We start from the raw sequence: 12,354 nt of genomic DNA on the forward strand, positions 1-12,354 counted from the left end.
ATGTATTCAATTAATGAAATCTGATATCTACTTGATCATTCACTTGCCAGATATTAAGGAGTCTTTGGGTAGTAATAAAGAATTCTCCTCACATTTTCACTCAATATCTCTTAAAAACAGAGATTTGTTATTTGTTGTATCAGAAAGAATTAAGTCTTTCTGAGTCAAAGGCAACAGTATGGAATCAACTGCCTTATGTGAATTGCTATCATCAAATTATATATGCAATTTGTGGAACGCACCTGAATCTTCTCATGGTGTACTGTTCCTTAATAGCTTCTTCTCTTTCAAAGATCAAAGGTATTCCTTTTTTTATGAAAGAGAAAAACATAATGCATAAACAGTCAGCAGATAAGCATGTTATCCACTTTAGTCACGTTGTTCCCTCTGCTTCTCAGGATGTGGAGTGAATTACAAGGGCAAGAAGGTAGCCCTTCAAACATACTTGGTTTGTGATGTAGACCATATTCTAGTTTCTAGGCCCACTTTTGCAGCACAATATAGCTATTGCATGCAGATTAATTTCTCTGAACAGAGAAAAGAAAATTTAGCAATCTGATTTCTGCAATTCTAAAGAGAAAGAAGAGAGAATGGGACAAAGGGAGAATGAGACAAGAGAAACTCTAAATAATGGTGAGCATAACTTAAAGCTGTGGGCTCTAGATGTAAGGACTTTATGGCTTGAAACTGATATTTGGTCTTTTCAATGAGAAGGCAAATTCTTAATTCTGTGTTTTACACTAAACACATTGAAAACTTTCAGCTTCTTTCCTATCAGCTGTACTACGACTGCTGAAATATAGAACTTATAAACAAGAGTTTTCTTTTGAATTTCCTGTATTAAAATGTTTAGAGCAACTATATTTATATCTTTAGTGTAACTTCCATATACATGGAACTTTTCCTACAGGTAACATTTTGAAAATTTTGCAACTCTGGAAATTAGCAAATTACCAAGTAGATGTGTGGTTTTCCTGAACCCATTTGAAACTGGCTGGCCTCTGTAATGTTGGTTCAATAACTTCATTACCACAGGCAAATAAATTAACTTGTTGCTCCTTGCCTCAAAACATGATACATGTACAGATACAACAAGCCCCACTGCAGTCAATCCCACAGCTGATCTGAGGATGCCTGCTTTTACAAGTTTTCCCTTTTACATTCCATTGTTACTCTCAACTCTGCCTATGGTCCGCAAAATCAAATGTGGAATATGTAACATAACATATAAAGTTAGAACTTCCCAGGGGCTTCTTCTGGACTTGGTGAAAATCCATTCAGGCACCTTTGTTTTTATTGTTTTTTTTGAGGCAGCATCTTGTTCTGTCACCCAAGTTGGAGTGCAGTGGCACAATCTTGGCTCACTGCAAATCCTGCCATTTTTAATAGAAGTTCACTTTTATTAATAGACAGAAGTTTATGTTTATTTGTATAAATTAGTTCCTTTAATTATATTTTATATTTGGATTTAGTACATAAAACAAGCTTTATATGGTGCACAAATACTACTTCAAAATTAGCAGTCAATAAATGGTTAATTACAAATCCATTTATCTCTTGTAGAGTCAAAATGTCAGCTGAAAAAAACAGTAAGATATACTTATTTTACCTTTTATCTTTATTTTATTTAGTTACTTAAAATTGGCATATCACAAAATTTTATTGGATGCTTTCAAGGTCTTCGTAAATATGAACATTTGTCAGGTGAAACTGGCAAGAATTAGTAACTATACACACACAGACACACACACACATACACACACACGCATGTAAGAGATAATCAAATAAGAGCACATGGCATGTTAATGGAAAAACTAAATATCAAAGGCCTCAGAAGTTTTCCTTTCAATCTAATTCTTAAACAAATATTTTTTCCTGGAAACAATGCATGAATAAACTCTGAATATTCATTTCAGTAAAATAAAACTTCACAGATTCTACCTTTTTTCTGTCTTTTTTTAATGATTCCAGTAAGATGCCTCGTTAATGACTCAACAACATGTCGTTCATTTTTTATTTCCCGAACAAATGGGTGATGAAGCATGTTTGCAGAAGTAGGACGAAACAGGAAATTTTTTATCGTACACTTTTCCATGAAATTGTGGAACTTACGGGACCTAAAAAATGAGTCAAAGAGAGAAAAAATGTGTTCTCAGGCCTGCCAGACCTCTTCCCACCACCACCCACATGCCTCTCTGAAAATCATATTTGGAGAGAGTTGCCTTTAGGTATTATTATCTTTTCAATTGACAAATATCCTGCAGTTTGGCAACACACATTATAAAGTGAGGCCATTTAGACCTCAGAAAAAGAAGCAAGAGTAGTCAATAGCATATTCCATCTAAATTACAGTAGAAATTTCAATGAGTTAACCGTATGTACCTGGTAAAAACTCAAGTGCAGATATGATGATTAAATAGTTAATGTGATATATGAGTCTGCAAGACTAGATTGATCGGCCCACAGCAGTCATACTCTGTATTTTTCATTTGACTATACGCAGTTTTAACTACAGAGGAATGAATATAATGATCTAAAAAGAGGGTGCTAAAAGCACCAGGACTAACTAATCTTGTAAAATGACCCATGAAAATAGATGTGGCCATAAAAACTGAATCCATGGAAAGGGTTAAATTGAATTTCAATGCAGAATGTTAGCAATCAAATCACAGTCACCACTTCTACCAGGGAAAGCAATAAAAACTAATAATAAACAAAAGTTTCAGGTACAAGATCAACAAGCTTCAGAGAGAAGTACTCCCAAGTTTAGCTGGCATGTAAGTGCCCTGGGAGAACAAGTCTTCTGCTCTAGGTCTGTGTGTGTTTAGTTTAAAGGACTAATCAACAGGGCTGCATATAACTGACTGCCTATATAAGCACCACAAGAAACTTCACAAATAGTTGCCAACAGTTCATCCTATTACTGGGGAAACAACTGAACATGCCCATTAATGGCAGTACAGTAATATCATCAGAAAATACTATAGAGGATATTACTTATTTAGAGTTGGCTAGCTACCTCTTAATGAAAACTGGTCATTTAGACCTCCCGGTTAAGATATTAGATTTTAGGAAATATTGTCCAACAAGGATGGTGGAGCAGGACTGACCAAATGAATTAAAACTTCTTTGCTAACATAAAAATGTCAAGTCAATGTAATTAGGAGATCAAGACATTCATCTTTACCATCCGCTGGATTTGACTGTGGGAGCAGATTCACGCAAAATAACGAAGAGAGCTTCCAAGGGTTGAAGGTTACACAGAGCTGCAAAGGGAAATAGATAAATTTAGAAAGAATGAGAAGGGTAACTAAAGAACGCACTCCTCATTCCAGAGGGCATTCTCAGTGATCTTTCGCATATTATGTTGAGTAAACACTAAGGGACAAATAGATACAAAAGAATGTATTTCAAAAGAAAAAGAAAAACTTGTTTTAACGCAATGTTGCAATATATAAGATTCTCAAGTTTCACTACCACTAAGTAGGATAAACTAAGAGTAAACTAGACAAAATATTTGAAATGTATAGTTGATAATTTACATCTAGAAAAGTTAACTGAAAGTGAAACAAGTACACCTCTATGTTTTTGTATTGCAGGTATTTAGTTATAAAATTGGAATATGCAATTATAGACTGAAAAATTCAACCAAACTACTAGCTTAGTACAATAATATATAAAGAAAAATGATTTAGTAGTCTAGAAAGCTTAGAAGAATCTGTTTTGGAAGCTGAGAGTTCTAGAAAAAAAATAGGTATAGTGCAACTGTTAAGAATACACCCCCTAGAGTAAGAACATCTGGGTTCAAACCTAGCTCTACCTTTGTGACTTTGGGCAAATTACTTAATCTATCTGTATCTTGGTTTCTTCATCTGAAAAACAGGAAATGTAGCAAGAGGAAACCCTTCAAAGAATTGTCATGAGGATTAATTAGCAACTTACAAGTAAAAATGTCTTTACCTCGTAAACATATACACCTACTATGGATGCACAAACATTTTAAAATAATTTTAAAAATCCCCTCAAAAGTATCTGACATGTAGTAGATGCTAAATAAATATCAGCTATTGATATTATAACAAAGATGTTGACTCTATGGCACTTTGAGACTGTGCCAAATTACTGGACTTTCATTCTCTATTTCATGCACACAGGCATAAAAATAAAAACCTATTCCAATACGTGCTATATAAATTAATTACTTCATTGGTTTGGGAATTTTGGTTTTTCCTATAAGTGTTTAAATATGCCTCACTTTGCTTATTTCCTCTTGCGTTTTGATTAAAGAAAGTTGGCAGTGCAAAAAATCCCCAGTGGAGAGCCATACTGTCAATTTCATCTAACATTACAAGTGTGTCATTGTTGTGAGGATAATTTGGTATTAATGATTCTTGATAGAGCCATCCTTTCTCTCCCGAAACGCATCCTCAGAAAAACCTAAAGTGACAAACTGGCCTTTCATAGTAGTAGACAAAAACTCCACAGAGTGATTTTATTAGGGCTATACAAAGGCAGTTAAGGGCCAAGATTTGTTTTCAATTACATGGGTATAAATTAATAGAAGGTGCATTTTTATAATTGAGACAGAATTAGCTCCAAGCACAAAATATCAGGATCATATTTAACCCTTTTTATTCTTTTACTATGTCCAAACAGTCTCCAGGTTCTCTCCTTTAAACTTATTGTAAGTGAGTTTGTACAATATTAAACAGTTGTCATTTATTAACATCTGAGCAACAGTCAGTCCACTGACAACATCTTCAGGGGTCAAGAGCTAGGACACAGACTAGGTAAGTTTTCTTTAACAGAAAGGAAAAGTTCACAAAGGAAGGGAGCATGGGGTGGGTACAAGTGCTATGTAAACAGTAGCTGTTTATGGTTTCCTATATAGTCTAATTTCAGTAATGTCAGTAACTGCCCCCTCTAACCCATATCTCATAACACTACCTAAATGTTCATCATTAGAGGCTCATTCCTTTGAAACAGCAAGCCTCTCTTAAAAATCACATTATCTCTTGAAGGGTCGGACACATATTAAACTGGGCTTAGTTTGAATTAGGTTACATAACGTGGTTTATTCTTAACACATGTTGAGATCTGAGGGAATCTTCTGAATATTGAAGGAATAGGCCTCTTGATGGGACAGGGGTAGATTTGAGCCACAATGCACTCAGGTAAAGATAGATATAGGGTATGAGAGAGCCACACTACAAGGAATAGAAGTAGGACTATGAAGAAGCAACATTGAGGATATTTAAAATGATCTACAATATCAAGGAGAATGCAAAATAGGGGAAAATATGGTCCAGGTTAAGGCAAGTTGATCAGTGTACAGCTTTACCAAGAAAGGGGTGTCAGGGTTAACTGTTGATCCTATCCCGCTTCTCCTCCAGGCACAGATGATCTTTTCTATAAAAGATAGAGACTAAAAACTACATCTATTCAAAATTAGTCTTTGATACTCTGATGTTCGGATGATTATTATAAATGTTCTGGCCTCAGTTTAAAGGTCCCCATATTATTTGAATTTCTACCCAGAACCTAGGGACTGAAGGGGTTCCTGGTTTACAAGTGTCCAGTTCTCTCTTTCTTGAACCACTACAACAGTGGTCCCCAAACTTTTGGCACCAGGGACTAGTTTCGTGGAAGACAATTTTCCATGGACCTAGGGGTAGGGGTTGGTTTTGGGATAAAACTGTTCCACCTCAGAACAGCAGGCATGAGTTGGATTCTCATAAGAAATGCACCACCTAGATCCCTTGTGTGCTCAATTCACAATAGGGTTCCCACTCCTAGAAGAATCTAATGCTGTTGCTGATCTGACAGGAGGCAGAGCTCAGGTGGTAATGCTTGCTCACTTGCTCGCTGCTCACCTACTGCTGTGTGGCCCAGAGGTTGGGGACACATGCCCTATGGCATCCTGCCAGGGAGAAGTTATTCTTTCTCTTTACTTCTATGGAAAAGACTCACCAAAGGAAGACCAAACGAAGAGAATTTTGTTACCTGGAACTCAGAGGATATTATCAGATAATTGGTACTTTGGAAGGCCATCCCTTATGATGGCCTTTCCATGGAAAAAATCATTATAATCTGGAGGATTTCTGCAGTTAAACTGATGACAATTATTTCCACACAAAATTAATATTCCAGGCAATAAAGGACACCGATAAAAGAGAAATGTTTTAGTAGGGAGGCTATTTAGGGCTGCTCTCGACCAAAGTTGTACTATTCCAATTACTGATCCAGGCAGGCCAGCCCTATTTTCTCTCTTTGTGAGTTCCAAATCTCCTGGCCTTCACTTATCTTTTGTAAGAAGCTTGCCATTTGTGTAATCTGTGCAAAACTCCTTCTCTGCACTCCTGTGAGTTTGCTCACCAATACTTTTTCCCATAACTTAATATTTCGGAATGAAAAAAAAATTAAAACAAACAAAGGTGACCCAGGAAGTACAAACTGCAAAATATAGAAAGTTGGTTTTCCGAAAAGGCATGGTGAGGAGCATTCAGAAACAATGGAAAAAAGATGCTACTCAATGCAGGCATGTATCCTAACCAAATCCATGCATCATCAATACTAATATGAAATATTAGTTGCTGCTGCTCAATTTAACATAATCTAAGTATGTTTCTAAAACAGAAATAATCAGGAGATGATGAGGAATAGTCCACATTCACTCAGTATCATTTCAATTTTATGTGTGTGTCATATGTAATCTTCTTACATTTTAACATTTTCCATTATCAATTTTTTATTCACCTAACTTAGGTACTTTGATGATTTGGGGGCACTATAATACAGGCAGAAGTAACATGATCTCCACAGGTGTCCTAGCTTTATCCCAGCCCCTCTTTGATATTCCAAGGGATATCAGGAATTTTCAACAATTATGTTACCGTTATTTCTATTTCTTGAAATTCCTCTCATTGGCCTTGAAACAAAATGCTAAGATCATTCAAGCTCATAGAGCTTGATGGGTGGACATTTTGCAGACAGAGCATACAAGAACATGTGAAACTATAGGATCTGCTTTGGAGAGGGGAAAGCAAAGCAACCCTCCCCATACCCCAGAAGGCATTACTTTACACTTCTCATCCAACAATACCAGAGATGCACTGTCATTTATACTTTTGGATTTCAGGTACTAAGGACAGCAAATATGCTATGCTCTGGAGTCACACATTNCACCAATACTTTTTCCCATAACTTAATATTTCGGAATGAAAAAAAAATTAAAACAAACAAAGGTGACCCAGGAAGTACAAACTGCAAAATATAGAAAGTTGGTTTTCCGAAAAGGCATGGTGAGGAGCATTCAGAAACAATGGAAAAAAGATGCTACTCAATGCAGGCATGTATCCTAACCAAATCCATGCATCATCAATACTAATATGAAATATTAGTTGCTGCTGCTCAATTTAACATAATCTAAGTATGTTTCTAAAACAGAAATAATCAGGAGATGATGAGGAATAGTCCACATTCACTCAGTATCATTTCAATTTTATGTGTGTGTCATATGTAATCTTCTTACATTTTAACATTTTCCATTATCAATTTTTTATTCACCTAACTTAGGTACTTTGATGATTTGGGGCACTATAATACAGGCAGAAGTAACATGATCTCCACAGGTGTCCTAGCTTTATCCCAGCCCCTCTTTGATATTCCAAGGGATATCAGGAATTTTCAACAATTATGTTACCGTTATTTCTATTTCTTGAAATTCCTCTCATTGGCCTTGAAACAAAATGCTAAGATCATTCAAGCTCATAGAGCTTGATGGGTGGACATTTTGCAGACAGAGCATACAAGAACATGTGAAACTATAGGATCTGCTTTGGAGAGGGGAAAGCAAAGCAACCCTCCCCATACCCCAGAAGGCATTACTTTACACTTCTCATCCAACAATACCAGAGATGCACTGTCATTTATACTTTTGGATTTCAGGTACTAAGGACAGCAAATATGCTATGCTCTGGAGTCACACATTAGATGGTTATCAATCACTTACACCCAAGTTTACATTCCGTTTTTACTTTCCTATCAGAAAGCAGTGCCTTGAGAGAACTGGATGCTAACAGGTCATTTAAATAATGGGGAGGTAGAGAAAACAAGATGAAATGGGCACTGAGGCAGCTGAAAGGAGTAAAGAGGGCACCAAAGGTAAGCTGACTTGACTCCAAAGGAAAAAAAAAAACAGGCTTACTTCCTGGTATTGCTGAAGATTAGCTCAATTTCAATGAAATGCTGGAGAATTTTCTCAACTATCACAGCCTGAGGCAGTAGCAGTGTGTGACTGTAAATGTTCTGGAATCTAAATATTCCACCAGGAAATATAGACTGGAATGCCAACCAGAATCCTTACTCTGGTTGCCTAGGATTGTCAGGACCAAATACTACTGAGACTAAACTGAAACAACACTCAATCTAAAATAAGATATCATAAGAAAGAAAAGCACAAGCTGATTTATACACCCACATCTAGCTATCCTGAAGAAAGCATTTGGTAATCACTGAAAAGGCCACCATTGGTAGTTTGGCACATAGTATGACACCTGTGTGGCCAGTGAAAGCTGAGTGGTACAAGTGACAATCTCATCTTCTTCCACAGAGAGAGATTTGTACAATTTGTACAGTACATTTCCCTAATCTTTAACAAATATCAAACATTTTTACTCACGAGGGGCTCCTTCAGCCATTTCAATGGCAGTAATTCCCACAGACCACACATCACTCTGCAAAGAAAAGATGACAAAAGTCACTTAAAAATAGGAAATTTGTAGTATTTAGAATGTCAAAACAGTGTTTAGTTGGGGATGTGGATGTCAATGCCAGAGCCCTTTTATGGGTTTCCTATAATGAAGCTTCATTACAGAGTGACATTATAGGAAGGCATAATCTGAGCTTGTGATCAGCCAGTACCTCACTGTACAACAGGTTGATAGGGAATGGGGTTAAGCGCAAGGAAAGTTCATCTTGGATGCATTGCTATTATTGCTTTACCTGAAATACCAAAATAAACTTGTCATAAAGACATTTTATTACATAGACCCACAAGTTGTATCATCTTGGGCAAATGTTTTAACTCCCTGTGCCTTAATTCCACTTTATGTAAAATGCTGATAATAGGCCAGGCGCGGTGGCTCACGCCTGTAATCCCAGCACTTTGGGAGGCCGAGGCGGGCGGATCACAAGGTCAAGAGATCGAGACCACGGTGAAACCCCGTCTCTANTTTTTGTATTTTTAGTAGAGACAGGGTTTCGCCATGTTGGTCAGGTTGGTCTCGAACTCCTGACCTCAGGTGATCTGCAGCCTTGGAGGTTAACTGGATTTTTAGAAACCTAGTTTATAGATTTCTTAGCTTCAGTTGTGATAGTCTATGCTTAAGATTTCTTTCAGTTACATGGTGCTAAAAACTAAAAATAAATAATGAATACAGGTGAAAGTCCTTGGAAGACTGCAAAAAGTATGCAACTATAAAGCATTATTTTTTTAAAAAGCCACTTGAAGAACATGCTTCCATAGTCTTCATAGCTCCCAACAGCACTGAACATAATAGACTCTCAGTAAATAATTATTTTGCAGATCATGTAGAGGGCACTTAAGGAAAGGGAAAAGAGATGACTCTTAATCAACTTCAAGTATTGAGTCCTAGGTTCCACTCAGGGAGACCACAGTGAATTGTTTGGATGACTTACGTGGAGAGTGAGTGAGGTTTTTCCAGTCTATAGCAAATGGAGAATTTTCTTTCCACATCAACCTTCTGAAATGTGTACATGGATATACGTATATTGTTCAAATTGCAGTTTCAGTGGAAATTTTAATAAATAGCATGAATTGTTACTTAGTTTGTCTATTCCACTGATTTTCTGTGGTTTTGGAGGTGAAATATGCCAAGGATTTTCTCCATTACTCTGAGTAATCAAATTATTTTTTGTCTTTTCTGGAGCTAAGTTACTGTGGAGGTTAATAATTGGCTTTACATTTATTCATTTTTAAGTTTACAATGCCCTTTGTCCCTGGAAGTTAAATTTTTATATGCATATAAATCCACATTATATAATATTTTTACCAATAAGTGACAAGCAACATAAACTACACATTCTGCCTCAAATTCAGGTAACTCTCAGTGGGATACTTTGTCCACATTCTTAGAAAATATTATTTTATGAATATAATCAAACCACTTACTGAAATAAAGGCTTGTATTTCCTACTAGCATTTAATGTAAAAGGAGGAGCTGCTTGCTTTTATTTTTTGTTTTATCATTAAAATAAATGTTAATCAAAATCCTTTCCAAATTGTAATTTCCACTGAATTCTCACACTCACTCTGTAATCATAGGAGCGTCTTGGGTCCTCATCACAGTCAATCACCTCAGGTGCCATCCAGTATGGTGTCCCAATGAAGCTATTCCTCCTTCCATTAGTTCTGCTCACCTGGGCACTCACTCCAAAATCAACTGCCAAAAATCATTATATGTCAAAATAATCAATCAGGAAGAAAAAGCTTAATAAGTTATTGCTTTAACTTGGAAAGCTGATACAAAAGCCACAATGAATAACAGATTTTCATTCCAGCCTAGCAAACTTTACCATGAAGTCTACTCCAGGAATACTGGAAAATAAGCTTTTGCTGCTATTTATTTTGGAATGAGACTCAGCAGTGCTATTATAAATCTACAGTAGGTTTGGCTGAATGTTTACCATGAATATTAAAAATAGTGTTCTGTCAGGACACTCTGAATCTCTGAAATGATAGCATATGTAGTGTTTGGACCTGGAACCAAGCTGAAGGAAGACAAGAACCATAAGTAAGATCAAAGAAATCTAAAACCTATTAGCACTTTATCAGGAAGCCTCACATATGATATGAGAAGGCTCTATCACACTGATAAAGAAAAATGAGTTTTCTGCTAGAATTTAGTTTAAATTCCTACATAGACCTTTTGAATCAGATGCAGGTATTTACTGTGGTATCTATATCTAACTTAGATTATAAAAGTTCAGTCTTCATCTGTGGGATACATTATAAGAAAATATTTGGTATGGTATCCTCAGAAACAGAAAAAAAGGCTAAAGTAGGCTGGGGTTATTTATTCCAGAAAAAATAAAACACGGATAAAAAATGAAGTAGATTTTCTAATTTAGAATGGTTTCCAGGAATCCAGAGGATGGCGAACAAAACTGACTGAAAAGAAGCTTCAGGAATTTAGGGGAAGAGAAGAAAAGGAAAAGAAAACCTAAGCGTTTAAGGCAGTCTTAAAGAATCTAACAAGAACGACAACAACAAAAAAATGTCCACAATATTTGTGAAGATCACCATTGGGTGTTGTACCATGTTTTATCTAGATTTTAAAAGAAACAGGTTTAATAATAGCCCAGCATTCTCACTATCCCTGTGAACTGGCATTAGGGGCCAAGAATTACCTAGGAAGGCCATAAGTTGGTATATGGCATATATCCAGAGGAGAAAATGAAAGGAGAAAAGACTAGAAGACTGATTAATAGAAGAAAAGAAAAAAGAGCAAGAGAAAGAGAAATGAAAGCCGAGACGAGATGAAACCTCAACAACTACATAGTTTAAAGTTTTCTTTCATGACCTTAAAGGCTGGAATATGAAGATTATTGAGCAATTGCAACTGCAATAGAATCATTTTTCCATCTCTTTTCCTTCTATCACTTCCTTTGGCTGTCATTAGGTTTGCTTTCTGCAACTTTCTTCTTATACTACGTTGTTTAAAAACAACTATAATCTTAAAATTTAAAACAAATTGTACAAGAATTAAGTGTAAAAGATGTGTGATTAAATTTTATAATGTGTTACTTAAAAATAGTGATAATCTGAGAAATCTAGAATAAATTGTACAGGGACTACATGTAAAGTAAATCTGATTAAACTCTAATCCAGCAGTAGAAGGTCTCTCCTCCAGAGGAAAGTACATGAACTTTAGTGCATGGACATTGTGACAGATATTTCAGTGGCTTTTCATTTACGTACAATTTCTCTTTTGTGTTGTAAATGTTTGCATTGACCAGCAACTTGACACAAGTATATGAGAGTGTTGCTCTATATGTGAACACAGTGTTTAGCCTTGTGATGAACTATCTATTCTGCATATTTAAATGTGAAATATGTATGCCCTTCATGTATTTTTTACATTTTTATTATTTATTCATTTCTTGTTTAGAGACAAAGTATCCCTCTGCCCCCCAGGCTAGAGTGCAGTGGCACAATCATAGTTTACTGCAACCTCAACATCCTAGGCTCAAGTGATCCTCCTGCCTCAGTCTCTTGAGTGGCTGGGACCACAGGTGCGCACCACCATGCCCAGCTAATTAAACTTTTTTTTT

At 36.1% G+C, this 12,354-nt stretch overlaps 1 protein-coding gene across 1 annotated transcript; it reads right to left on the reverse strand.

The window, feature by feature from the left end:
- Positions 1–242: 242 nt before the first annotated feature.
- On the reverse strand, positions 243–10,458 carry LOC108542068 (nik-related protein kinase-like; the record flags this gene model as incomplete). Its single annotated transcript, XM_017891888.1, has 5 exons — positions 10,333–10,458; positions 8,681–8,735; positions 3,188–3,266; positions 1,942–2,117; positions 243–306 (listed from the first exon to the last, which is right to left on the reverse strand). Coding segments are annotated over exons 1-5 (431 nt in total), but the record flags the coding sequence as incomplete, so codon positions are not given.
- Positions 10,459–12,354: the final 1,896 nt, after the last annotated feature.

The sequence above is a fragment of the Rhinopithecus bieti genome, unplaced genomic scaffold (genome assembly GCF_001698545.2).
Source record: "Rhinopithecus bieti isolate Rb0 unplaced genomic scaffold, ASM169854v2 scaffold_2385, whole genome shotgun sequence".
NCBI classification, from domain to species: domain Eukaryota; kingdom Metazoa; phylum Chordata; class Mammalia; order Primates; family Cercopithecidae; genus Rhinopithecus; species Rhinopithecus bieti.